At 40.3% G+C, this 27,409-nt stretch overlaps 1 protein-coding gene across 1 annotated transcript in view; it reads right to left on the bottom strand.

Moving 5' to 3' along the window:
* Nucleotides 1-27,409, bottom strand: part of EPHA5 (EPH receptor A5) — a gene marked incomplete at its 3' end in the record, with an annotated part of 190,333 nt that overhangs the window by 13,489 nt on the left and 149,435 nt on the right. Inside the window, exons 7-12 of the mRNA XM_083378998.1 lie at nt 13,493-13,598; nt 12,933-13,000; nt 12,016-12,141; nt 11,340-11,525; nt 8,119-8,180; nt 1,517-1,726 (exon numbers count right to left, since the gene is read on the bottom strand). Coding sequence (XP_083235124.1) covers nt 1,517-1,726; nt 8,119-8,180; nt 11,340-11,525; nt 12,016-12,141; nt 12,933-13,000; nt 13,493-13,598 — 758 coding nt within the window. The remainder of the gene's footprint in view (nt 1-1,516; nt 1,727-8,118; nt 8,181-11,339; nt 11,526-12,015; nt 12,142-12,932; nt 13,001-13,492; nt 13,599-27,409) is intronic.

The following is a 27,409-nucleotide window of genomic DNA, read 5'->3' as shown; positions in this document are numbered from 1 at the left end:
TACAGGATCTTTTGGACTCCAGGGTGCGGAGGGGAAGGGTACAGTACCTGCTTTTGTGGAAGGGGTATCCGGCAACTGAGGCATCATGGGTGGCGGAGTGGGACGTCCAAGCACCACGGCTAGTCAGGGCATTCCACCGTAGGCACCCAGATAAACCCGGGGGGGGTCGGGTGGAACCCGTCGCTCATACTGGTACCCATGTAACATCTCCCTCTTGCCTTCCAGGTGGAGCCCTGGTAGGAGGGGCCGCCTGTCAAGCCCCGTGGGCTCAACATCACGAGGGGAGCTGGGGGAACGCCGTGCACACCGCCCGCCCAAGCCTCATGGTGAAAGCCACCCAGAAGTGGCCCAGACAGCAGCGGAACGGCTGTCAGCCACCATGGGCAGTCACACAGAGACCACGGCCGCATCCCTGAAGGACAGCTGCTCTGGGGCCTTGTGACGCATCGACGCTGACGGAGCTGCCGAGAGGACCCCCAGGCAATCAACAAGACAGCCGTAACTCACCCTGGGACTTCACAGCTGCCTGTTCTTCGGCAGTGGCGCCAAGCGGGCCAAAACCAAGCCCGGCTGGCAGGGCATTGTGGGGGGTTGCTGCACTAATGCGCTGTATGGTGAAGGGGAGCACAATAGGGGCTCAAGGGGGCACAACAGGGGAACTTAGGTCATACACTTACCTGCAAGCTATGTGGGAGCTCAGAGGCAGGGGACGGGACGCTGTACGAGGAGATGGGAGGGGTGCAAGCTTTAAGCAGGCCCAGCCGGATGCTGGTCTGCCCAGGGAGGGTGGGGCCAATAACCTTCAATGTTTAAAAGGTGCGTTGGGGCGACTAGCTCCCAACGCTGACTTTGTAACTGCCTGGAAATTTCTGGAGTAAAGAGTTCCTCGCCGTCAACCGTTCCACGTTGTCGTCGTTTTTTTTGTTCCAAGCACGGACGGCTTTGACACTTAATCAATCTCCTTCATAGAGAGCAGTTAATTTGTTTGTGCATGAAGAGACAATTTGTTTAGCTGATGGAACAGAGTACATGGATAACAGTAGTAAAAATATATAAAAGGAGCACACAATACTATGATACACATATGATGAAAATATGTAGTCAAATTTGTAAGAGATATGGAATTCAAGAAGTTATATACAAGTTACAGGTCATATTTTGAAATACATATGTTGTGATTGCCAGAAGGCAGGATAGAAAGAGAGGCAAGAAGCAATAGTTTATATGGATGCTCAGTAATGCAGATTACTTACACAATGGAGCTGTTCTATAGGTGAGGTTTTTACAAAACCTAATATGTCCTTGCTGATTTATATTTTGTTTCTGTATTTATCCTAGAGCATAACTCTCATTGTCAAAGTTAAGAGATTGGCTATTGGTAGCTCTGGTTCAGGACCATTGTCCAAACTTCAGAGCAACCAACACAACATATGGAAGTTGGTTGAACTATGCCCCAAGTTAGTTCCCCTACTTTGGTTCTGCAGTAAAAATAAATAAACATTCACAAGAAACTTACTCTTGTTGTGTAAGCAGCTTCCGGATCATCTTCAAGAATTCGAGAAAGTCCAAAGTCTGACACTTTACACATTAAATTACTATTGATTAGGATATTTCTCGCAGCCAAATCTCTATGTACGTATCCCATGTCAGACAAATACTTCATCCCAGAAGCTATTCCTCGGAGCATACCAACCAATTGAATTACAGTAAAGTGCCCATCATTCTTCTGTAAAAAGTACATTACAAAATTATAGAAGCAAATGACTAAATCTTGATTCTGACAAAGGAAAAGGAAATGCTGGAAATATCACAATATATTTTCATAATATATTCCAAGCCCTCAGGAGCAAGTTAAGACAATCTATAACTGTTATTAAGACTTTTACAACTATTTACCAGCAAAAAACCCCAGATTCTGATACAATTTAATAACCAGATTGATTGAAAGTGAAATAGGAATTAAAGTTTCAAAAAGTCTTGGCAAGTGGATACATTTACTTCCACACCCCATTTATTTAGTTCTTTATGATGGCAATTTCTATGTCTACTTTCAACTGATGCAGTAGAAGAACAGCTACCTACTTCACAGAACAACAAGATATTCTGAAATTATTATATTTTATTATTATTATATATTTATTATTATTATATTTTAAACTGACATAGTTTTTTTTTCCCCAGGACTTGCAATCCATCACAGTTACTACATCTGGAACACAGAAAAAACAGCAAAAATCAGTAGTCTGTAAAGGGGAAGGCTTTGGATATATTAGTCACAATGTCTGTAGCTGGTCCAATGAAAAAATGTACAAAAGAGATGGTTTGCATCCATCAAAGAAAGAGACGGAGTTGCTCGGCTATAAATTCACAGACTTTCTGGAGGAATATTTAAACTAAACAGCGGGGACAGTGAGTTAATTGATACAGAATATCCCTGTCCCCAGCAACCTAAAAACTTAGGGCTATCAGTGCATGTAACATATATGTGTGTGTGGACAAGAATATCAACCTTGCTGCCAAGCAAAATCAAGCTTCTAATAGCGAGTGCCACATAAAGTGCATTAACCAAAAAGGTGGTAAGACAATAAGGGAACTCAGGGACCACACAGGTCATGTAGAAAGTAAACAAAGGGTCAGTCATAAAGGACTCAAATATCTATACACCAATGCACAGAGTATGAGCAATAAACAGGGTGAACAAGAAATTCAGGTTAATGAGGGCAGATATGATATTGTCGCCATTATGGAAACATGGTGGGATGAAATCCACAAATGGAACACAGCTAGAGGGATTTAAATTATTCAAATGAAACAGACCAAATAAAAGAGGATATAGTATATTTCCACAAGGGACGCGGTGGCTCAGTGGGTTAGGACGCTGAGCTTGTCGATCAGAAGGTCGGCAGTTTGGCGGGTCGAATCCCGAGTGCCGCGTAGCAGAGTGAGCGCCTGTTACTCGTCCCAGCTTCTGCCAACCTAGCAGTTCGAAAGGACGTAAAAATGCAAGTAGAAAAATAGGGACCACTACGGTGGGAAGGTAACAGCGTTCCGTGCGCCTTTGGCGTCTAGTCATGCCGGCCACATGACCACGGAGACGTCCTCGGACAAGCGCTGGCTCTTCGGCTTTGAAACGGAGATGAGCACCGGCCCCTAGAGTTGGAAACGACTAGCACACATGTGCGGGGGAACCTTCACCTTTAGTATATTTCCTATATAGAGAGCAACTTATATAGTTGCTCTCTATATAAGAAATAACTACATCTCTACAGAAATAGAACATAACAATGATGAAAACTGTAAACTTGAATGCATTTGGGTCAATATAAAAGGGAGAAAAAATGACATTGTCATAGGAAATAGATGAACTTTTTGCTAGTCAGCTAAGTTATGTAGGAAGCACATCACAATAGTAATGGGGGACTTTAACTATCCTGACATCAACTGGGAGACAAACTCTGCACCAAATGGAAGATCAAACAGATTCCTGACAAACCTAGCAGACAACTTTGTCACCCAAAAAGTAAAGGAGGGAACTAGTGGATTAGCCATTTTGGATCTAATTCTCACTAACAGAGATGAAATGATAGAAGGTGTTGAAGCCACAGGAACCTTGGGAGGAAGTGATCATGCAATATTGGAATTCAACATTATGGAAGCACAAGCAATAGAATACAGTCAAACTAGATTCTTGGACTTTAAGAGAGCTAATTTCAATAAACTTAGAGAGAGCTTGGGAAGGATTCCATGAACAAGAATCTTCAACTCAAGAAGCTTGAGAAATTTTGAAAAGTGAGATGGTAAAAGCCCAGTCTAGCACAATACCGACAAAGAGGAAAAATAATAGCTCTCAAAAGAAACCAGCATGGCTGCATAAAGAACTCTCTGATAAATTGAAAGATTAAAAAGGACAATATAGAAAGTGGAAAGAGGGGCACAAACTAAGTCACAATATCAGCAAATAGCCTGAGCCTGCAAAGATGAAGTGAGGAAAGCTAAGGCTCAAAATGAACTAAGGCTTGCGACCAAAGTCAACATGCAAAAAACAAAAAAGTGAAGGAAATGATTGGTCCATTAATGGGTGAAAGTGACAAGAAGGTGACAAGCAACAGGGAGAAAGCAGAATTATTTAACTCGTTTTTTGCAACTGTCTTTACACAAAGGGAAAAAACAGAACAACCTATCAAAAATAGTGCCATAAAAAACAGAACAGAAACACAAGTTAAGATAGGCAAGAAAATAGTAAGTGAGCACCTGTCTAGCCTAGACGATTTCAAATCACCAGGACCAGATGGATTACACCCAAAGGTTCTCAAGGAATTGGCAGATGTGATCTCTGAACCACTGAACTATATTTTTCAAAGATCCTGGAGCACTGGGGAACTACCAGAGGACTGGAAAAGAGATGATGCAGTTCCCATTTTCAAAAAAGGAAAAAAAATGAATCTAGGAAATTACAGACCTATCAGCCTGACCTCAATACCTGGGAAGATTCTGAAAAAGACAATCAAACGACGAATCAGCGAGCACCTACAGGCAAACAAAATCATTACTAAAAATGATTTTTAGTAATGGGTTTGTCAAAAACAGATCATGCCAGACAAATCTTATTGCATTCTTTGACCAAGTGACAAAATTAGTGGATCAAAGGAATGCTGTGGATATAATTTACTTGAACATTTGATAAAGTAGATCACAAACTACTACTTGATAAGATAGAAAAATGTGGGTTAGACAGCATCACCACCAGATGGATTCGTAGCTGGCTGATCAGCTGTACTCAGCATGTGGTCCTCAATGGAACCGCATCTACATGGAGGGAAGTGTGTAGTGGGATGCCCCAGGGCTCTGTTCTGGGCCCAGTGCTCTTCAACATCTCCATCAATGATTTGGACGAGGGGATAGATGGGGAACTCATCAAATTTGCAGACACCAAGTTGGCAGGAATAGCCAACACTCCAGAGGACAGGTTTAAGATACAGGAGGATCTGGACAGACTTGAACATTGGGCGCTATCTAACAGAATGAAATTCAGTGGTGAAAAAAGTAAGGCTCTGCATTTAGGCAAGAAAAACCAAATGTACAGGTATAGTATAGGTGGTACCTTGCTCAATAGTAGTAACTGTGAGAGGGATCTTGGAGTCCTAGAGGACAATCACTTCAATATGAGCCAGCAGTGTGCTGCAGCTGCCAAAAAAGGCAACACAGTGCTAGGCTGCATTAACAGAGGGATAGAATCAAGATCATATGAAGTATTAATACCACTTTACAATGCCTTGGTAAGGCCACACTTGGAATACTGCATCCAGTTTTTGTCACCATGATATAAAAAAGATGTTGAGACTCTGGAAAGAGTACAGAGAAGAGCAACAAAGATGATTAGAGGTCTGGAGGGTAAAACATATAAGGAATGGCTGCTAGAATTGGATATGTCTAGTTTAATGAAGAGAAGGACTAGGGGTGACATGATAGCAGTGTTCCAATATCTCAGGGGCTGCCACAAAGAAGAGGGAGTCAAGCTATTCTTCAAAGTGCCTGAAGGCAGGACAAGAAGCAACGGATGGAAACTAATCAAGGAGAGAAGCAACCTAGAACTAAGGAGAAAGTTCCTGACAGAACAATTAACCAGTGGAACAACCTGCCTCCAGAAGCTGTGAATGCTCCAACATTGGAAGTTTTCTAAGAAGAGACTGGACAGCCATTTGTCTGAAATGGTATAGGGTTTCCTGCCTGAGCAAGGGGTTGGACTAGATGACCTCCAAGGTCCCTTCCAACTTTACTATTATAATTATGATTATGATCCCAATTCTTTGCAAATTCTGCAATAATATTTATTTTCTCCTTCTCACTCCACTGAAATGGGAAAAAAACAAATAAATCCAGTAGCCTGGAGTTTGGTACATTAGCTTGTCTTTGCTAAACAAAATGGGGAAACTGATCCCTGTATTTCGTCTGGGGTTAGGGTTAGGGAAAGTCATAGAATTTTATTTTTTTATAAGACATGAAAGTTGGGAATTGGCAAGAAAGATGAGTTAAGAATTCCCTCTAATGGGGAAACAGATCCACAATCATATAAATCTAACTTCACTATAGTTTCAACTTATTACTGTTTATCTTTAAAAGAAACCTAGAGCTGCTTTTCACTGGCATAGACTCATCATGTAGATGTGTTCTTTGTTACTCATGTCTTTTAGCAGCACAACTGTTTTTGATCCAGGGATATGTATTAGTGAAGTCCTTGTTGGTGTGGGGCAGGTCTAAATTTAAATATTTTTTTTTTGCTTATTAGATTTCATTCCATTTCACTGGAATATAGAGTGAATATAAAAATATAGAGGATTTTAATAACAAATTTTTGATATATTGGTAGTTAAAATAACATAACACAAATATCTCCAAATGTGGGAAATATAATAATAATAATAATAATAATAATAATAATAATAATAATAATAATAATAATAATAATAATAATAATAATAATAATAATAGTAGTTGATTGATATCGCTGTACCAGGAGATGCCAGAGCTGAAGAAAAAGAACTGGAAAAAATTACGAAATACTGCGACCTGGCCATCAAAACTGCGCGATTATGGATGAAACGTGTAACAGTGATACCCATTGTCATCGGGACACTGGGAACTATGTCCAAAAACTTTGCAAAATACATCAAGAAATTGCAGCTTCCTGCAATAACTCCAGCATAGCTACAAAAAAACCTGCACTACTCGGAACATCTTACATTTTAAGGAGATTCCTGGTTGATACGTAGGATGCTGGCAGCAACCCGTGTCAACCATTAGTGCCAGTCAATTTGAGTGTTCAGTTGACTGAGTTTCATGTTTTATGAATAAAAGTTTAGTAGTAGTAGTAGTAGTAGTAGTAGTACAGTAAACATTACTACATTACGAGAGAGAGAGAGAGAGAGAGAGAGAGAGAGAGAGAGAGAGAGAGAGAGAGAGAGAGGAGAAAGAATGAGAATCATTGCAATTATGGGAAAAAACAGAAATTTGAAAGATGTTGATGAAGCAGAATCAGGAATGGCAATGTAAGTAGTAATGTGACAGAGTGTATTGAGACAAACATCTGTGAGGCATCATATCAACATAAAATTCTTTGTTTGAAAAATATTTTTTTAAAAGCAAGCAGTGGAAACTTGTATACAAACTCCAAAACTATACTTGATATTTTAAAAAGAATAGAATAGGAAATAGTATGAATCATAGTAAAATATTTATTACAAGCAGCCCTTGGTAAAGAGGAATAGTCTCTTCAGAATTAATATTGTTCTCATATATTATTTAGAGTGTGGGAAGAAAAAGCTATCTCAAAACTAGTTTGTGTAGAAAGCAGTAGATCAAGAATTAACTGGCACTAATCATTCAGAACACATTACACTATGCTGGAAAAACTCTATTAGTTTCTACTCATGAGCTCACTTCAATATTCTAACACCAAGAAACAATTAAAATGTTTAACAAAAAAAATTACAATTATTTTTTCAGTGCCATGTTCAAGCAGAGGATATAAAAGCAAGGTTTAATTTACTATAAACAACCAAGGACTTTGGAAATAAATATGTGAATGACAAAAATCCTGTACTCTTGTGTTCCATGATAAATGTGTTGAAAATTAAAACTGTTAAACAACTCCCCTGGAGCACTTCAGAACTAGGTTCCAGATTGTGAACCAGCATTGTTAATAACATGCTTGAAAAACGAGACTGCAATTCAAGAAAATAATTGATAGAAAAAGACATAATTAACTCCAACTGTATAACTGCTACTGATTGTTTAATGTTGGTATCATGTAGTCATAAACATTTTCAGTACCACAGCACTTCAGTTTCTTCCCTTATGTATGCCAATATATTGTATAGGAGGTATCACAGAATGTGAAAAACCAAGCCTATCACTGGGAAAATCAAAAACATTTCAGAAGAGGGCAATATGGAACTACTCAGTTGCTAAGAAAACTGCATGATGAACACATCCATGAAATCTGCAGGACTTGAGATTCACCTGAAGAAGACTTTAGTTTAAGAAAACCACATTTCTTCAGGAAAAAAAACTATAAAATGGGAGATTAGTACCTGACATGCATACACATATCAAGCTTACCTTTAAAAATGTATCCAAGGATCCATTTTCCATATATTCAGTTACAATCATGACTGGTTTACCTGGATAAAGTAGATCAAAAGCCCATCACCTGTAGCTACTGGAACAGCAGATGAATAATTATGTGCTTTTGTATATATAACAAAGTTTAACTTTTTATGCTGCTTATGCATAACAGAGGGCATAAGATGGCAAAAACTTACTTAGAAGTATAATACAGGTAGAGCACAGGTTTTAACTGAAATGAAGCCTGCCCATTACAGTTAGAAATCAGGATGACCATTAAGTGAACCTCCTCACTTAATAATCCCCTATCCCTGCTCTCCCCAATGCAATCATTAAATGAATGCTCTACCAGTGTTAGCTTCACCAGTGTTAGTGAGGAAAAGAAAGGAGACAATTTCTTTTCTTTGCTAAAGCTAGTCTTAGCTCTGCCAGCTTTAGCTTTGCTGGCATAACACAAGCAAAACTAATGCTGGCAAAACTATGGCTAGCATCAGCAAGGAAAAGAAATCTTTGAAAGCATTATTTTTCGCTAAGAAAAAAGATGTCCGCTTGTGGTTTGTTCATGTAACTCAGCAATAGAGCGCAATCCTGTTCTTTTTCCCTATCCTGATCTCTTAGGCCCTGGAGATCCTTGAAAGGTACATGAGTGACTGTTGACTAAGGTGGGGAGGAGTATGTGGAACCTGTGGAGTGGCAAAGCAGGCAGGGCAGGACAGGGAGAATAGGGGGGGGGGCACTGAATGTTCTGCAATCCATCATAATGGTGAATGACCATGGAGGAGCTATAGTAGCTGTAATTTGAAACCGAGTCATAAATGTGTTTGGGGATGTCTGCCATAACTTCAAATGGTCATTAAATGATCCATCATAAGGACTATCTGTACATTTAAAAACATACTTGAAAATTTATGTATGACACACACATTCATCTGGAGAGTGTGATTTGCTGTTATTTCCTAATGGCAATTTTTGGTATTCAATCTGTTATGTATTAGGCTTAAAGGAACACCTAAAGTACTTGTATAAGAGTCACCACCAGGAGGGGTTGAACTGTAACTGTTTGGCGGGAATCAGTTTCGGCGGGAAACAGAGGTTCAATCTGATTGGTTGGCTGTGTACCTGGCCAGGTACTGGCCAGGTATATAAAGAGTGCAGGTAATCCCTATTCTCCAGTACGGTTGCTTCCACCAAATAAAGAGCTGTTATGTTGTACTCATCGGCCTGGCGTCCTTCCTACTCTCCAGAACCCACAACACAACACAATCCATATATATCCCACTATAACAATAAATTCCTGATTTAACAGATTTCAGTTTTATCGAGTTTTGGATACAACAGACAAAATTTGCCCATGTAGCAAATGCTTCTGTGCAATTGTAAAGTCTCACTTACCATTTATGCATGGATAAATATGTAAAACAAGCCATGCATAAAATCCCATTTAGCTTAACTGATATTCTGTTAAAACCTATTTTCCCTATTTGCCTAATAAATTGATAGTTTAAATCAGTGGTGTCAAACTGCCGGCCCACGGGCTGGACGCATCACGAGGAAACCGCACCCACCCCATTGCTGACAATGGAGAAAAAGTTCTGATACGTCAACAATGAGCTCATTGCTAACAAGAACAATTATCTTTTTCTAACCTTATGTGGTTAATCTTTTGCAACTCTAATGATAATTGTCTCCAACTACTATACGTAACTGTTCTCTGATTTGTCAAGAATAATTGATCTAAAAAAATATGTGAAATTCTGCTAGAACACATATAGGTAGTTCTCGACTTATGACTATAATGTAGTCCAAAATTTCTATTTCTAAGTGAGACAGTTGTTAAATGAGTTTTGTCTCGTTTTATCACCTTTCTTGCAACAATTGTTAAGTCAATCACTGAAGTTGTTAAGTTAGTAGTAATATGATTATTAAGTGAACCTGGCTTCTGCATTGATTTTGTTTGTCAGAAGGGATCACATGACCCTGCGACATTGCAATCATCACAAATGTAAGTCAGTTGATAAGAGTCTGAATTCTGATCATGTGACCATGGAGATGCTGCAATTGTAAGCGTGAAAAATAGTCATAAGTCACTTTTGTTCAGTGCCATAACTTTGAATTGTCACTAAACGAACTGATTTAAGTCAAACACTATCTGTATCTGTATTCTTAGCATTAACTTTCATTAAAGAAGCTATCTATTAATCATATGTATATTTTGTCTGTCTTTCAAAAATAAAATCTCAATAAAATGTCCTCCTTTCTTACCCATTTTATTTCCACAACTATCTTAGAAGGGATTCAATTGAACTACATGCTGTTAGGAATGGGAGGTTCAAGATCAATGTTGTTTTTAGCAGCAACAGCCAAGTATTTATTAGCTTGTTTAATTCACTATCATGAGGTCAAAGTCACAAATTCAGAAAGTCTGCCATTTCTACCTGCTTTCCTACTAAAATTCAGATTTTCTAGAAATGAAAAAGACTTTTGTTTAATTGATTACTAAGGATGTTGTGTTGAAGCTCAGATTTCTAAGACTAACATTGTAACCTGACATAGCATGTACCCCTGCTGTTGCATGACATCATTGGATGTAAGATTAAGGAGAATATTCAGTACAATGTATGAGAATCTAAGGGAAGTTATACACTTGATTAGATGCTACTTTACAGACAATATTATATTTCTTATGATTTCTTATTTCTTTTCATCCTAAGCTTTAGAACAGAGAAGGATGCTGCTATTTGGGGGGGGGGAGGACCCAGAACCACTCCCTGGCCAGATCCTAACCTGAAAATAAAAGAGGGAGAAATACATGCATGGATTAGTCTTTGCATAAGAAACCAATATTTTATTCTGACTTACAAGTTTGTTTGACTACTCTGGTTTTGAAGCAATATTATATGAATGAATAATGTTTGAGAAGACAAAAAGGATGATTCAATGACTTACTAATTTTTCCATTATAGAATTACCAGTGCTTTTTTGTAAAAGAAAAAGGTGCCGGAACTCCCACGTCATACAACCTGCCTTGCCTACCCTACAAGGTTCCATCCAAAAAAGGTGCCGGAACTCCGTTCTGAGCGTTCTATGAGAAAAAAAGCCCTGGATATTACAGTTAGATATATTAACATTATTGGAATTTAATGCCATTAAGATATTGCTGCATATAGTTTGTATAAGCAATGATAATCAAACATTCATTAGCATTAGGTACATACTCTTTGTTACCACGCCTTCCAGGTGTATTATGTTGGCATGATCAAACTGCCCCATTATGCTTGCTTCTCCCAAGAAATCCCATCTTTGTTTCTCAGTGTAGCCTACTTTCAGGGTTTTAATGGCCACTGGCAATTCACATTTCCCAGGAAGTTTCAAGCGCCCACTGCATACTTCACCAAATTCACCTACAAAAAATTCACCCCTCAATTAAGAGAATTTAAAACTAAAATCTGATAATGCCTGCTGACTTTTGCACATAAATCTTAATTTTTTATTATTTCAAGTTTTTTTCAAAGAGAAGGTCAGATATAACATTACTCATTCACTAACTGCATTTTTATTCCAAGTCAACCATAATTCTTTTTGAAAGAAGACTTGAACCAGATTTCTGTTTATGAACTATACTGCTCCTGACAGATGATCACATTTTTTATTTTATGCTAAATTAATATTGATTAATCATCACCATTCATAAGGATCTGTAGTGAATCATTTTATCTACAGAAAACTTAAGTTTTGCTTTTATAAATAATAATTTTATCAGTGACAGGATCTAAAATATAATTTATTTTCAGTCCATTTATTGGAAATCCATTTGCATTGAATATTTATTAATGCATTCCAATCATTATCCTAACACATGCAAAAGAGAGATAAACATTTAGATTTTCTTACCAGCTCCAATAATTCTTTCAATTGATACGTATGACACTTCTATTTCTTTGGCAAATTCATGGACAGCTTGATTAGGGTCTTCATAGGTATGTGGATCAATATAGGTCTTTACTCCTGGTAGTTTAACTGTATATAAAATTACTTATTACACTTCCCTTTACAGTATGCAAATAAATTAAAAAGAAGCAGTAACTTTAAAAAGCATAATCACCTGGGTTTAAAGAGAATTAGATGACTGAAACGTATTACTATTAATTAGGCAGTTCTATTTTATTAGGGAATGTTTTTCATAAAAACCACAGGTATCAGGCTACATTTAAAAGAAGCATTTTTCTCCCTTTTTTATTTAAAGAGGAAACTGACTTTGAAGATTGTACTCTACTGTACTTCTTGCAACAGAAATTTGGTTATTAGTCTTCCATACAGTAAAAAAATCTGTAGTATATTACGGAATATATTTCAAATATATATTTCAGTAATAACTTAAATTGTAATTAAGTTATAAATTAGAAATTAAGCTGTAAATTGGAATTAAAAATTATTTCAGTATATCTGTAATAGAAATAAGACTACTTATTTCTTTATGGTACTTGTAATTAGGTAAAGGGACAAATTTTTAGCATTTTTCAGCAGCTTTTGTACCCATCTCAGAAAAACAAAACAAAACAGAAATGAAACAAATGAGGAGTTCTACAGAGTGGGGATATGATGCTTGTTTCTTTCTCCATTCCTACACTGGAGTTTGTGAAGCAGAGATTTACTATACAGTATACTGGATGCTCAGGATATGTATTCTTCTGCCATCTCCATAAATTGACTCACATAAATATTAAACTGTACATTGTGCACTGTAAAGACCAACAACAAAACAAAACAAAAAAGCTTTTGCAGGATTGTTTCCAATGCTTTTTACTTACTGTGGCCATTATGAAAGTGCATTTTTTCTTCTTCAGGATCTTGTTTAGCTTTGCTATAGCCACACCGCCTGTCGTGGAAAAAAATTACATATATACATATATGCATACTTACATACATGTATACACTCTTTAGTACAGAAATATGCCATTATTACTTTAATAAATAGAGCAGTAATGGTAGCCATGAAATGAAACACATGGAAAAATCACTTAAAAGTTAATAAGAAGAATGCTGTGAAGATTAGCATGTTAGAGTAGTGATGAAAGTATTTCCTCACTAAATCAGTGGTTTCATTAAATATTACATTTCAGGACCAGAGGTTTTGTCTGCTTTTGGATTTGGGCTGGAGCCAAACTTCAGGGAACTTCTCTCTAGCACAGTGTGTCCTGTTCTGTGTGTGGTATTTGTATGTGGCTTTTTAGATGCTGATTGGAGTGCGTTGAACATTACATTGTCATAGATCTGGCTGGCCAGGAATCATGTTCTAAAGTGTTTGGCTAGATAAAAGCTGGAGGGACAGAGAAGAAGGGTACAAAGAATACTGGGTTTTTTTCCTTACCTTCCGCTGAGAAGGAAACCAATTACAACAGCCAAAAGAATCACTCCCACAGTAACAGATACAGCAATTATAGGGATCTGACGCTGATCACTGGATGCAACTACTGCTGAGAGGAGAAACAAAAGGGGATATGATGGTTAAAAGTGCTGCCACTTAGGGGCTTCAACTTAGAGACTAATGGAGAAAGACTCGAGATTCTTTAATACAGACTTAAAGAAAATATGATCAAACATCCTGGGAGAAGATGCAGCTCTTTTAAGGAGTTTTTAACAGCATTCCCAAATATTGGAAAGAATGCTTTGTCTATCACAGAGCTTTTCAACTTTTTCACTGATTATACTGCTTTTAGGATATGGCAACATCAGAGTACCATCAGTCACCTAGCAAGGTGTCAAAAATGTGATGACCAAAAAAAAAAAAAAGGGAAAAAAGTGATGAAGTAGAGGTAGTCCTCAACTTACAATAGTTCACTTAGTGACTGTTTGGAGTTACAATGGCACTAAAAAAGTGCCCCCCCCAAGCCACAGCTGAGCAAGACACCTGCCTGCCTGCCCAGCGGCGCTCTTCCTCCTGTCCAAGGTTTTCATTGTTGTGAGCATATCTGTTGAGGATTGGCAGTGGGGGGGGAGTGGGGGGTGTTTGCTTTTTATTTCCCCCCCTCTGCTGGGTGGTCACATGACCCTGGGACACTGTGACCATCATAAATATGAATCAGTTCTCAAGCATCTGAATGTAACTCACAAGACCCTGGAAATGCTGCAACATTCCAGCTGATCGGCGCTTCTTCTGGGCTCAGAAGAAGCGCCGGGATCAGTGCTGAGCTCCAGCTGGAGCCTGGCACTAATCCTGGCACTTCTGCTGAGCCCTGACAGCTCCGAAGAAGTGCTAATCCTGGTGCTTCCGCTGAGCCCTGACAGCCCTGCAGCTCCAGCCATCTCTCGCTCAGGCTTGTGCGGTGCTGCCACTGGTTCAGCTCATTCCGCTCCGCTACCACTTTTCTAGGATGGTCATGTACCACCTGCCAGGTGCCAATGTACCACAGGTGGTACCCATACCACTGGTTGAAAAGCCCTGTTTATAGTTATTAATATTTAATTTTATTTATCTGTTATAAAGATCATGCAAATTTAGTTCTAAGTTATTTTAACTGAAGTTACAACTGCACTGAATAAAGTGGCTTATGACTATTCTTTGCTCCTAGGACTGTTATAGCATCCCCATAATCATGTGATCAAAATTTGGGCACTTGGCAAATGACATGTATTTATAATGTTTGCAGTGTCCTGGGATCATGCGATTGCCATTTGCAATCTTCTCAGCTGGCTTCCAATAAGCAAAGTTAATAAGGGAAGTCAGGTTTACTTAACAACTGCATGATTAATTTAACAACTGCAGTGATTTACTTAACAACTATTGCAAAAAATATCATAAAATCAGGTATAACGTGCTTAACAACTGCCTTCCTTTGCAGTAGAAATTCTGGTCCTAATTGTTGTCACGTCAAAGACTGCCTGTATTGTGTTTATTGACAACACTAATAACCTCTGTCACCTCTTATGAAAGATATTGTGATGAGATTTCATTACATTTTTTTCCTGAGTCTCAACTGAGACTGAATGAAAAACCTGTCAAGTCCCATTTGAAAAAACCCTTTTCCAAAAAATCAGCTGAAATAATTTCTCAGCCTGGTCTCCAGATTTATTGATTTATAATTCCTACAACACCTAACCATCCAAATAGAAACTATATTTCAATGTATTTTAAACTACTAGTCTGGGAGATTTTTTCTCTTGAAATGTGTAATTACTTTCTGGATTTAGTGATATGTACTACACTTAGCTATGCACATTCCAAAAAGTAGTCAGGGACCAGACAAAAACTACACACTTTAATTTAATGTAAATTACATTAATTAAATATCATAAATATGGTTATACCCAGGATATTTAATTGTTTTTTTTAAAATTCTTTCACTATAGGATGTACAAGATGTCATAGAAGACTCAGCATATTGAATGCAAATAGTCTATGAAGGATTCCAGGTTGCTCAACCCTAATTAAGCTCATAATGTACAAAGAATTAACCTCTGAAACTTCAAAATCTGAAATAATTTCAAAAGTTTCAAATACTTTAAGATCTGTTTTCTCCACTTAAATAGTAAACCAAGATTGGATCTTGTTAATATTTGGATAGAAAATCACCAGGAAATATTTCAGCTGTAGCTTATAGTGTGGTATATTTTTTTAAAAAATCCTGAAGATGCCAATTGTAAGCTGCTTCCATATTGGTACCAAGAAAACTTGAGGGATGTGTCTATGAAATCAACAGGTTGTTTTAAAATTTTTTTTATTCAGTCGAGATTATCTTACAAAATGGAAAATGTAGCTAGTTTCCAGCAGAGCTACAATATTTTCTTTTGAACTCTCTTATATATTAAGATATGCAGAAGAAGCCCTATAGCAATGTAGCAATGCTTATTTTTTGGGACTTATAAGAAAATGTTTCTTTTTTAAAATTTAATTAAAAAGAAAAAAAATAATACAAACTAAAAATAAAAAAGATGAAGAAAAAATAAAATAGGGAAAAAATAGGAACACAGTAAAGATAAATACAACGTATATAGCAATGATTTCCCCCTTGTCACAAGTATAATTGTAGTAATTCATCATCTTCCTATTCTCTATCTCCTATCTATAAAAAATTATATTCCTTAATTTTTAACAATTTTGATCTTTACTCTATTCAAATAATAGTCTAAAACTCAATTTCTTTTTATTTGTCCCATTTTCCTTATCATGAAACACTTCAAAAGTTTAACAACTTGTTTTTTGTAAGAAGAGAAGAGAACAGAGCTGAAAGGGACCTTGGCGTTCTTCTGGTCCAGCTCCTTGCTCAAGTAGGAGAGGTCCCATACCATTTCAGACAATACCATTTCAGACTGGCTGTCCAGTCTCTTTTTAAAACCTTCAGTGATGAAGGCAACTCTGAAGGCAAGCTATTCCACTGATTAATTGTTCTCACTGTTAGAAAATTTCTCCTTAATTTCAGGTTGCTTCTCTCCTTGATTAGTTTCCATCCATCGTTTCTTGTCCTGTCCTCTGGTGCTTTCAAAAATAAGATGACCCTCTGTTCTTTGTGGCAGCCCCTCAAATACTGGAGTACTGCAATCATGTCACCCCTAGTCTTTTTTTTCCTCTAGACTAGCCAAACCCAAATCTCGCAACCATTCTTTTAGTTTTCAGGACTTTAATCATCTTAGTTGTTCTTCTCTGCACCTTTTTCAAACTCTCAATATCTTTTTTGTAGTGTGATGACCAAAACTGGATGCAGTATTCCAGGTCTTACTAAGGTTTTATAAAATGGTACTAATATTTCATGTGATTTTGATTCTATGCCTCTGTTTATAAAACAAAGAATTGTATTAGCTTTTTTGGCTGCTGCTGCACACTGCTGGCTCATGTTTAAATGATTGTCCACTAGGACTCCAAGGCCCTTCTCACAGTTACTGCTTTTGAAACAGGTCTAGCCTAAACTGTACTTAATTTCTTTTGTTTTTCCTGCCTAGGTGCATCTTTCTTTTCTCCACATTAAGTTTCATTTTGTTGGATAGGGCTTATTGTTTAAATCTGTCAAGGTCTTTTTGGATCCCGAGCTTGTCTTCTGGGGTGTTGGCTATATCTGGTGGACAAAATTGCTCAGATTCGGGCTGGTCTGGACTCTGACTGGGCAGTATCTGACGAGAGGGAAACGATGAGTTTGGCCGAGAACATTTGGGAAGAGTTTGATCCTGTGACTCCAGATGAAGTGGACAGGATCATGGGGAAATTAAGTGCCGCCACGTGTTTGTTGGACCCGTGTCCCTCCTGGCTGGTCTATGCGTCTCGGGAGGTTACACGAGGCTGGCTCCTAGCAGTTATCAATGCCTCACTGAGTGAAGGGTACTTCCCTACCGCCTTGAAAGAGGCGGTGGTAAGGCCCCTCCTTAAGAAGCCTGCATTGGATCCAGCTATTTTAAACAACTTTCGTCCTGTCTCCAACCTTCGCTTTCTTGCGAAGGTCGTTGAGACCGTGGTGACACGGCAGCTCCCATTAGTCCTGGAGGAAACTGAGTATCTGGATCCGTACCAATCAGGTTTCAGGCCCGGGTACAGCACAGAGACGGCATTGGTCGCGCTGGTGAATGATCTCTGGTGGGCCCGAGATAGGGGTTATTCCTCTGTCCTGGTCCTATTAGATCTCTCAGCGGCTTTTGATACCATCGACCATGGTATCTTGCTGCGTTGTCTAGAGGGGTTGGGAGTGGGAGGCACCGTTCTGCGGTGGTTCTCCTCCTACCTCTCGGGCAGTTCACAGACAGTGTTGGCAGGGGGGCAGAGGTCAACCCCTAGGCCCCTTAGTTGTGGGGTGCCTCAGGGGTCGGTACTCTCGCCCCTCCTGTTCAACATCTATATGAAGCCGCTGGGAGAGATCATCCGTGGCTTTGGGGTGAGGTATCATCAATATGCTGATTATACCCAGCTTTTCATCTCCACCCCGAACCAACCCAGTGATGCCCTCGATGTGATGTCCCGTTGCCTGGAAGCGGTACAGATTTGGATGGGAAAGAACAGGCTCCGACTCAACCCGGCCAAGACTGAGTGGCTTTACGTACCGGCATCTCGTTTAGTCCAAGAGGTTCCATCTTTGGTTATAGGAGGAGAGATGTTACCTCCCGTTGATAGAGCACGCAATCTAGGCATCCTCCTGGATTCACGACTCAGTTTTGAAGATCATATTGGAGTCATGGCTAGGGGGGCATTTGCCCAGATTCGCCTGGTACGCCAGTTGCGCCCCTTTCTGGACCGAGATGCCCTACGCACAGTCTCCCACGCACTCGTTACCTCCCGTATAGATTGCTGCAATGCTCTCTACATGGGGCTGCCCTTAAAGACCACCCAGAGGCTTCAGCTGGTGCAGAGTGCGGCTGCACGGGTAGTGATTGGAGCACCCCGATACTCCCATATTACACCCCTCCTGTGTGAGCTGCATTGGTTACCGGTTGCCCTCCGGGTGAATTTAAGGTGCTGGTACTTACCTTTAAAGCCCTACATGGCTTAGGCCCGAGATACTTGCAGGACCATCTGCTGCCGGGAATGAATTCCCATCGCCCAGTTCGCTCACACAGAGAAGGCCTCCTCAGGGTACCATTGGCTAGAGAATGTCAGCTAGCGACCCCCAGGGGAAGGGCCTTCTCTGTGGGAGCGCCAGCCCTGTCCCCCCTGAGCTTCGGATGGCCCAAGATCTCCAGTCCTTTTGCCGCGGCCTCAAAACACTCCTTTTCCACCTGGCTGACCTGGACTGACAGGGGTTTTTAATTATGTTTACAATTTTTTAACTCTAATTTTTAATTTATTTTAATTTAATTTTTAATTTTAATTTATTGTACAGAGGCCTTTAATTTTAATTTTATCTTAATTTCTGTATTTATTGTATGTTATTGTTGTTAGCCGCCCTGAGTCCTTCGGGAGATAGGGTGGGATATAAGTCCCATTAATAAATAAATAAATAAATAAAGTCTAAGTATACTATGTCCACAGCGTTTCACTGGTCTACTAATTTAATCACTTTGACAAAGAATGAAATAAGATTGGTTTGACAAGATCTGTTTTTAACAATGCATGCTGTTATTTGTTTCGAAATGTTCGCAGATTTGTTTACTCTATTTTATATCCAGTGCAGCATCTTTTCTGTATTTTCTTGTAGCCTTCATTTTTAAATCCACTCTTAGATCAGCCTCATACTTGTCTAGTAAAATTTGTTTCTTTTCTATAACATCTTTTAGACACAAGTCTATCCACAAAGGAAAACAGTTAACTTCTAGCTCATTTTCACAAATATTGGCCCATGTTCTGCATTAGTGAAAATTAAATGTTTTCTCCTTTAAATATACTCTTTATGTAATTATATAACCCTTTAGTGACCAAAGTTCATAATCCTATTGTTTTTTTAAGAATTCAAAATAATAGTATTTTCCCTCAGAAAGGATTTTTATAATTAATTTCAGCATCTTAATTGAAATCCATTAGTGCATTTATAAGTTTCTAAAATAAATGTTCTAATTGCTCTTTTGCTATTTAGTCCCCACCCCACCCTCAAAAGCATTTTTAAAGTCTTTAAATATATATTTACAACATATTTCACTAAAGATTGAAGGAAATTAATCTGGTATTTTAAGATATGGCCATCAAAAGGTTCCTAATATCTGAAAAGCAGTTAAGAAGCAATTTCCAAATTTGATTAGAAAAGGAGTATAGTTAGAAGAATGCTAACCCTATGTGCATAAAGGGAGTGACCCTCATATCCCAGAGTTCTAAACCTATCAGATAAAAAAAGCTACACTGCAATCTCCTTGTGAGGACCAACTGTGTGGAGGATTTGGGGGCAATTTCAGGTCTTCTCTTTGTCTAGAAAGGTATCACAAAGAGTCAGTCAGCATGCTTATTGGCTCTTTATTCTGCAGTAGTCATCAGCTCCACTCTCAGCAGAGCAATCTTCAATCTTCAGTTTGTCATCTCTTCCCTAGAAGTTAGGGAAATTAATTTTTCCCTACTTAGCCAAATGTGGGAACTCTGATTTATTATATTTTATTTTTATGATGATTAATATCCTTATCTACGATATCATTTTTATTGCTAGGTTGAATAACATGTTAATATAATATTAATATATTATATATAACATTAATTATATAAATAATATTTATGATATTAATTATAATTAATATCATAAATCAAAATATAACTTAATAAGCCCAATTCACATCACAGAGTTGTTTTTGTAGGAAAAATTGGAGAAAGATGTGCTGGATATGTTTGCTACCTTGAGTTATTTGTAAAAATAATATAGGCAGGATACAAATAAATAAATTCCAGCTTAATAAGACAGAAAAATGTGGAATAGATAGCATCAGTTGGATTGACTGACTGACCAAACACACTCAATATGTAGTCCTCAAGAGAACCACCTCTACATGGAGAGAAGCAAGCAGTGCAATATCCCAAGGTTCTGTCTTAGGCCCAGTACTCCTCAATATCTTCATAAATATTTTAAATGGAGGGACAGAAGGGGAATTCATCAAATTTGCAGACAACACTAAGTTGGGAGAATAGCCAACAACTTAGAAGACAGGCTCAAGATCCAGAAGGAACTTGACAGACTTGAACAATTGTTTATCCAACAATGTACAATTCAGTGGTGAGAAAAGCAAGATTTTACACTTAGACAAGAAAAACCAACTACAGAATAAGTGGTACCTAGCTCAACAGCAATAACTATGAGAGGAATCTATGAGTCCTAGTGGAGAACTACAAGTATGAATCAGTAGTGTACTGCAGGTGCCAAAAAAACCAATGCAGTCTAAGTGGCATCAAAAGAGAGATAGTATCATGATTACATAAAGCAATTGTACCACTTTAAATTGGTAAGTCCATGTTTGAAATTCTGTTATCTAATTTTTGTTGCAGTGATAAAAAAGGATGTTCAGACTCTAGAAAGAGCACAGGAAAAGCAACAAAGATGGTTAGAGAACTGGAAGTAAAGAATATAATGAACAGTTGCGAGAACCGGGTATGTCTAGTCCAGGGGTCGGCAACCGGAAAAAGGAAAAGAGCCACTCAGAACCGGTTCCATCACACAAACAAAAAAGTGGGAGCCGCAAAAAGTGCGCGCGCGTGCGTCCACTCACGTGCATGCGCAAAACATTTTGCGCATGCGCAAAATGGGAGGCACCTGCGTGGCGACGGGTCTCCCCTTTGGAGAGGTGCATGCCGTCCCGTTCGGAGACCTGCCGCGTTCGTCAAACATGGACGAACGTGGCAGCCGTGCAAACGGGATGGCGGCGGTTTAGAGAGTGCGCGCGCACCTCTCCCAAGCCACCGCCGTCCGGAGACCTGCCGCGTTTGTCAAACATTGACGAATGCGGCAGCTGTGCAAACGGGATGGTGGCGGTTTGGAGAGTGCGCGCGCACCTCTCCCAAGCCGCTGCCGTCCAGAGACCTGCCATGTTCGTCAAACATGGACGAACGCGGCAGCTGTGCAAACGGGATGGTGGCGGTTTGGCGAGTGCGCGCGCACCTCTCCCAAGCCACTGCGTCCGCCGGCGGCTTGGGAGAGGTGCGCGCGCACTCACCAAACCGCCACCATCCCGTTTGCACAGCTGCCGCATTCGTCCATGTTTGACGAACGCGGCAAGTCTCTGGACGGGACGGCAGCGGCTTGGAGAGGTGCGTGCGCACTCTCCAAACCGCCGCCGTCCCATTTGCACAGCTGCCGCGTTCGTCAAACATGGACGAACGCGGCAGCTGTGCAAACAGGATGGTGGCGGTTTGGCGAGTGCGCGCGCACCTCTCCCAAGCCGCTGCCAGACGCGTTGTCAAACATGGACGAAAGCAGCAGGTCTCTGGACGGGACGGCGGCGGCTTGGAGAGGTGCGCGCGCACCTCCGCCCTTCGGTGCCACTCTCCATTTTATCAAAGAGAGAGCCAAAGAATTAAGCAGAAATTTCCTGTCAGTGAGAACAATCATTGGAATGGCTTGCATTTAGAACTACCAGTTCCGCATCAGAGTGAGACGGATGCAGGGAAGCATGGCTCTGCCTCCCACATTCAATTTCATCCTGGTGGGACCCCGAAAAGGGCCTAAAGTCACCCCGCAGAGGCAACAAAGAAAGAGGGGACCCTTGTAGATCACAGATTGATGGCGGTCAATCTGTTCAATCAGAGGAATTCCTCTAAACCTGCTGGTGAAAGACTGGATGCAGTTTGGCAGCCAGTCGAAAGCTCCTGACAGCTGGGGAAAAAAGCACCAACTAGCAAATTTAAGCAACAACTGGGTGAGAGTATTTTTTTTCCTGCTCTATTTTTTTAAAAAAATGCCCATGGAAAAAAGAATCCCAAAAGGCAAAGCTCCCAGAAACAAGAGGGTGGGTGGGTGGGTTTTTTTGGTGCCCCTCCCTCTAGAAGAACGGCGGCAGTTTAATATCAGACTGTAAAAGCAAATCGGAAATAATTTAAGGTTGTAACCAGTGCCTTTTCTGTAAAAAAAAAAAAAGGTGCCAGAACTCACACACAGCTCTGGTGGACTGGCAGAAGCCTCTAGCATGCTGCATCCGGATCCAGTTGAAATCCTTTATGGAGCGGTGGGGGGGAAACGCTTTAGGGAGCTTCCGAGGTGCAGATCACGTGAGCAGCATCAGCTGACAGACACCATTGCCATGGCTTTTGAGAGGGTGCTTGTTTGGAGCTGGGATGTCTTCTGCCACCTTGTCCTCCTCTACCTCTGATGACACAGAGGCTTCCTCTGGAACCAGAGCGACCAAGGTGGTGGCACTGCTGCTTTCGGAGCACACCTGGTCCCTCAAAGAGATTTGCTTCAAGAGCCAGTCCTGGTCCCTGGCAGCGAACAGGGGGGTGAGGATAGGCGGTGGCAGCAGGGGCAGCCGCAAGGTAGAGAAAGAGGGTCTGCTTTCAGGGCTGATACCCCCAATTTCCCCGGGCAGTTTCCTTTCACTGAGCCAAAGCTTTACTTGCACTGGTGGCTCAGAAGGAACCAATTCTTCCCTTCAAAGTGCCAGAATGCCATACCAGTGTGTTCTATGACAAAAAAAAGCACTGGTTGTAACATTGAAAAATTTGGGAGACTTAAAATATTTTGGAAACTTTATTTGCATGAAAAACTAACAGACTGAACTCTCAAGAAAAAAGTCCTGGTTGAAAGATAGACTTGTATTGACATCTAGTGGTGAAAAGAGGAACAACACTAAGACTTTTGTTTTGTTTTGCTTTGTATGCTGTTTAGAAAGAATGATCTTGGTTTGAAGCCTAGACAGAAATAGTAAGCTAGGCTCTTTGATGTTCCTGAACTTCTCAGCCTTGCAAAGTGCAGCTGGAAAAGAAGAGAAGAGGATCTTTTGGGGCTGTTTTTCTGCAGGATGGATTATAAATATAAACTATTTTGAAGCCAACTGGCTTTCTGGGATTATAAATATATATTGCTTGATCTGCAATATCAAGAACTTTTCAGAGACAGAAAAAACTTGACACTTGGTTATTCTCTTTGGGAGAGGCTCTATGGATTATTAACTTGGAATAGTAGGGCCTTGAGGATTATAAATCTTGATTAACTGATAATTTTGATTTATTGGATAACTGCTTGGAGTTGGTGCTGAAAGACAAAACTGGATTATGAATTTTTTTCTTCCCTCTTTTTTATGGGGAGTCTATTGGATTATAGATTTTTATTCTCAAGAACTATTTACAGATAGAAGAAATCTGACTCTTGGCAATTCCATTTGGGGGAGGCCTTGTGGTTTATAAACTTTATACAATAGGACTCTTTTTGGCCTACAAATTGGAGCTGATTGATAACAGATAATTATTTGGAGCTGAGATTGAAGGACAGAACTGGACTACAAACTCTCTTCCATCCTTTCTCCCTGTTTGGGGGTGGAGCCTATTGAATTACAAGAGACTACAGAAAAAGATTATCAGAATTGTTTGAAATAAACTTAAAGGACATATTGTAAGATTGAAGGTTTTGTATAAAATTGATAACTGGGGAATATATTAGAACTGAGGAGTTCTGGAGGGTGGGAATAAAAATGAGTGTTTCTCATCTAGCTAAAATTAGCAAAAAAAACTATCCTCAGTGCCATTGTCTACTACCCCCAGTCCTGTGTATCAATTCATGCAATGTTACAAGAAAAAACCAACAGCTTCCAGAAGGAAATGCAAATTACATTATAAGCAATCCAGGAGGCTATTACTTCACATAAAGAAGACATGAAGAGAAATCATGAAGAGATGAAAGATAATTGATAAAATGAAGGAAGAAATTCATGACTTGAAATCTCAATTAGAAAACTTTCAACAGAAGATCACAAAGAATGAGCAAAGGCTTCAGAAAGCAGAAGACAAATCAGTAGAAACAGATCAAAAGCTGGAAGAAATAAAAGATGCAAATCAAGATTGATGCACGCAAATAAAGAACTGGAAGACTCAATAGCGGTTTTGGAAATGGAAAAGGCAACTCACTTTTTAAGATTTCAGAACATAATGGATGATAAGGAAGAAGATCTCATGGACTTGATGACAGAACTGCTAGCTGGAGTGTTGGAAACCGGAAAACAGGAAATGGAAGGAGAGATTGATCAAACATTTAGAGTCAATTCAAGCTATGCAAGAAGAAACAAAGTGCCTAGAGAGGTACATGTTAGATTTGTCAAAAAATCAATAAGAGATGAGATATTGAGAAGAGTCAGAGATGACCCATTGCAATACAAGGGAAAATAAATTGTAGTCTTGAAGCAGATACCTAGGAGACAAGCCCTAAATAATTGACAAAGATTGAAGAATTTGGAGAAGAAGCAAGATTGAAAATAAACAGAGATAAAACTAAAGTGATAGTTAAAAATCTTACAGATAGACAAAAAAAATCAATTGTCATAAAAACAGATCTTCAGACAGTTAAGAAAGTTAAATTACTGGGGATATATTTAACAGCAAGGTGTGCAACATTAAAAGTAGATAATTATCTTAAACTATTAAAACAAAATCAGATTTGGAAAGATGGAAAAATTTACAACTATCAACCTTGGGAAGAATAGCGATGGTGAAAATGAATATTTTACCAAAACTACTTTTCATACTCCAAACAATACCTATGAAATTAGAGATTTTTTTGATGAGTTAAATGCATTGATTTTGAAATTCATCTGGCAAGGGAAAAATGCCAGAATAAGACTGAAATTGCTACAAGAAGCAAAAGAAAATGGAGGATTTGGGCTACCAGACTGAGTTCTATACTATCAAGCAGCTGCATTAACATGGGTAAAATAATGGATAGCTCTTAGACACAAAAGAATACTATACTCAGAACAGGGGTCGGCAACCTAAAAAAGAAAAAGAGCCACTGGGAACCGGTTCCATCACAAATTAAAAAAAGAGGGAGCCGCGTGCGTGTGTCCATGCACGCGCATGCGCAAAAAGGTTTTTTGCGCATGCACGGACGCATGCGGCTGCCATTTTTTAAAAAATGAGATGGAACCGGTTACCGGTTGCCCGACGGCGACGGCCCGTCTGCAAAGCTGCCGCTTTCGGCAGCTTTGCAGACGGGCCGTGGCAGCTTCCTCAAAGAGCGGCGCCCCTGCCCATTCCGAGAGGTGCGCGCGCACCTCTCCGAACGACCGGAGGTGCGCGCGTACCTCCGCGCGAATGGGCAGCGGTGCCGCTCTTTGAGGAAGCTGCCGCGGCGGCCCGTCTCAGCTTCCTCAAAAAGAGCGGCGCCCCTGCCCATTCCGAGAGGTGCGCGCGCACCTCTCCGAACGACCGGAGTTGCGCGCGCACCTCCCCAAACCTTTGGGGAGGTGCGCGCGTACCTCCGTGCGAAGGGGCAGCGGCGCCGCTCTTTGAGGAAGCTGCCGAAAGCGGCAGCTTCCTCAAAGAGCGGCGCCGCTGCCCCTTCGCACGGAGGTACGCGCGCACCTCCGGTCGTTCGGAGAGGTGCGCGCGCACCTCTCGGAATGGGCAGGGGCGCCGCTCTTTGAGGAAGCTGCCGCGGCCCGTCTGCTAAGCTGCCGCTTTCAGCAGCTTCACAGACGGGCCGCGGCAGCTTCCTGAAAGAGCGGCACCGCTGCCCATTTGCGCGGAGGTACGCGCGCACCTCCGGTCGTTCGGAGAGGTGCGCGCGCACCTCTCGGAATGGGCAGGGGCGCCGCTCTTTGAGGAAGCTGCCGCGGCCCGTCTGCTAAGCTGCCGCTTTCGGCAGCTTCACAGACGGGCCGCGGCAGCTTCCTGAAAGAGCGGCACCGCTGCCCATTCGCGCGGAGGTACGCGCGCACCTCTCCAAAGGTTTGGGGAGGTGCGCGCGCACCTCCGCCCATTCGGGGAGGTGCGCGTGCACCTCTCCAAACGGGCGGTGCCACTCTCCATTTGGAGAGGTGCACGCGCACCACTGCCCGTTGGAAGAGGTGCGCGCGCACCGGGCAGCTGGGAGCCGCAGGTTGCCGACCTGTGACCTAGAAGGACATGACCTACAACTTGGATGGCATGCCTTTCTATGGTATGGGAAGAATAAAATCCATAAATACTTTCAAAATCATTATATAAGAAATGCTTTGCTTTTGACATGGGAAAAGATAAAAATGAAAATACCAAGATGGAGCTCAACAATAGAAGCGTTTGTGCACACAAAATTAATCAATTATGAGAAGCTTACGGTATGTCATACAAAGACATTCTGAATACTGATGGGAAATTACAAACTAAACAAGAACTGGAAGAACAGGGTATTGAGCTATCATGCTGGCCACACTTGCAAATGCAAATGAGATACGAAAAAGATGCTAAAACATATGGTTTCTATAAAGATCAAACAGTGTTTGACCAGATACTATCAATTTATTATTACAGCCATAGGCCAACACATAAAATTAAACATTCAAGTAAAACAGAACTGAACACAAGAAGGCATAGCAATATATTACAATTAATGATATAATCAATGAGTGTCCAAAATCTGCCTAGTTTTACAGACAGTATAACAAAACCCATCTACCTTCAGAGAGACTGACCTGACAATAAAAATACATTGAGTATGGTCTAATACTGAATAAAAACATGTAATAAAATTAATTATAAAAGATTATTAAAAAGATCTAATATATTTATGTTTATGGTGAATCCCCAGTGCGGCTGCACAGAATCTATCCACCTGCGCCATGATCACTGCCTTCTCGTCCTTAAGAAGCCACCGTAGATAAATACTTTCCAAACATCCAAGATACCTATCGATTATGGGGAGGATATGGTTTTTCCAAATAGCTCTATAGAAGGAACATCGAAAGAGTATGTGTCCAATAGTCTCCACCTCTCCTGAGCCAC

The sequence above is a fragment of the Vipera ursinii genome (assembly GCF_947247035.1).
Source record: "Vipera ursinii genome assembly, chromosome: Z".
NCBI classification, from domain to species: Eukaryota; Metazoa; Chordata; class Lepidosauria; order Squamata; family Viperidae; genus Vipera; species Vipera ursinii.
This window is presented reverse-complemented; position numbering and strand designations above follow the sequence as displayed.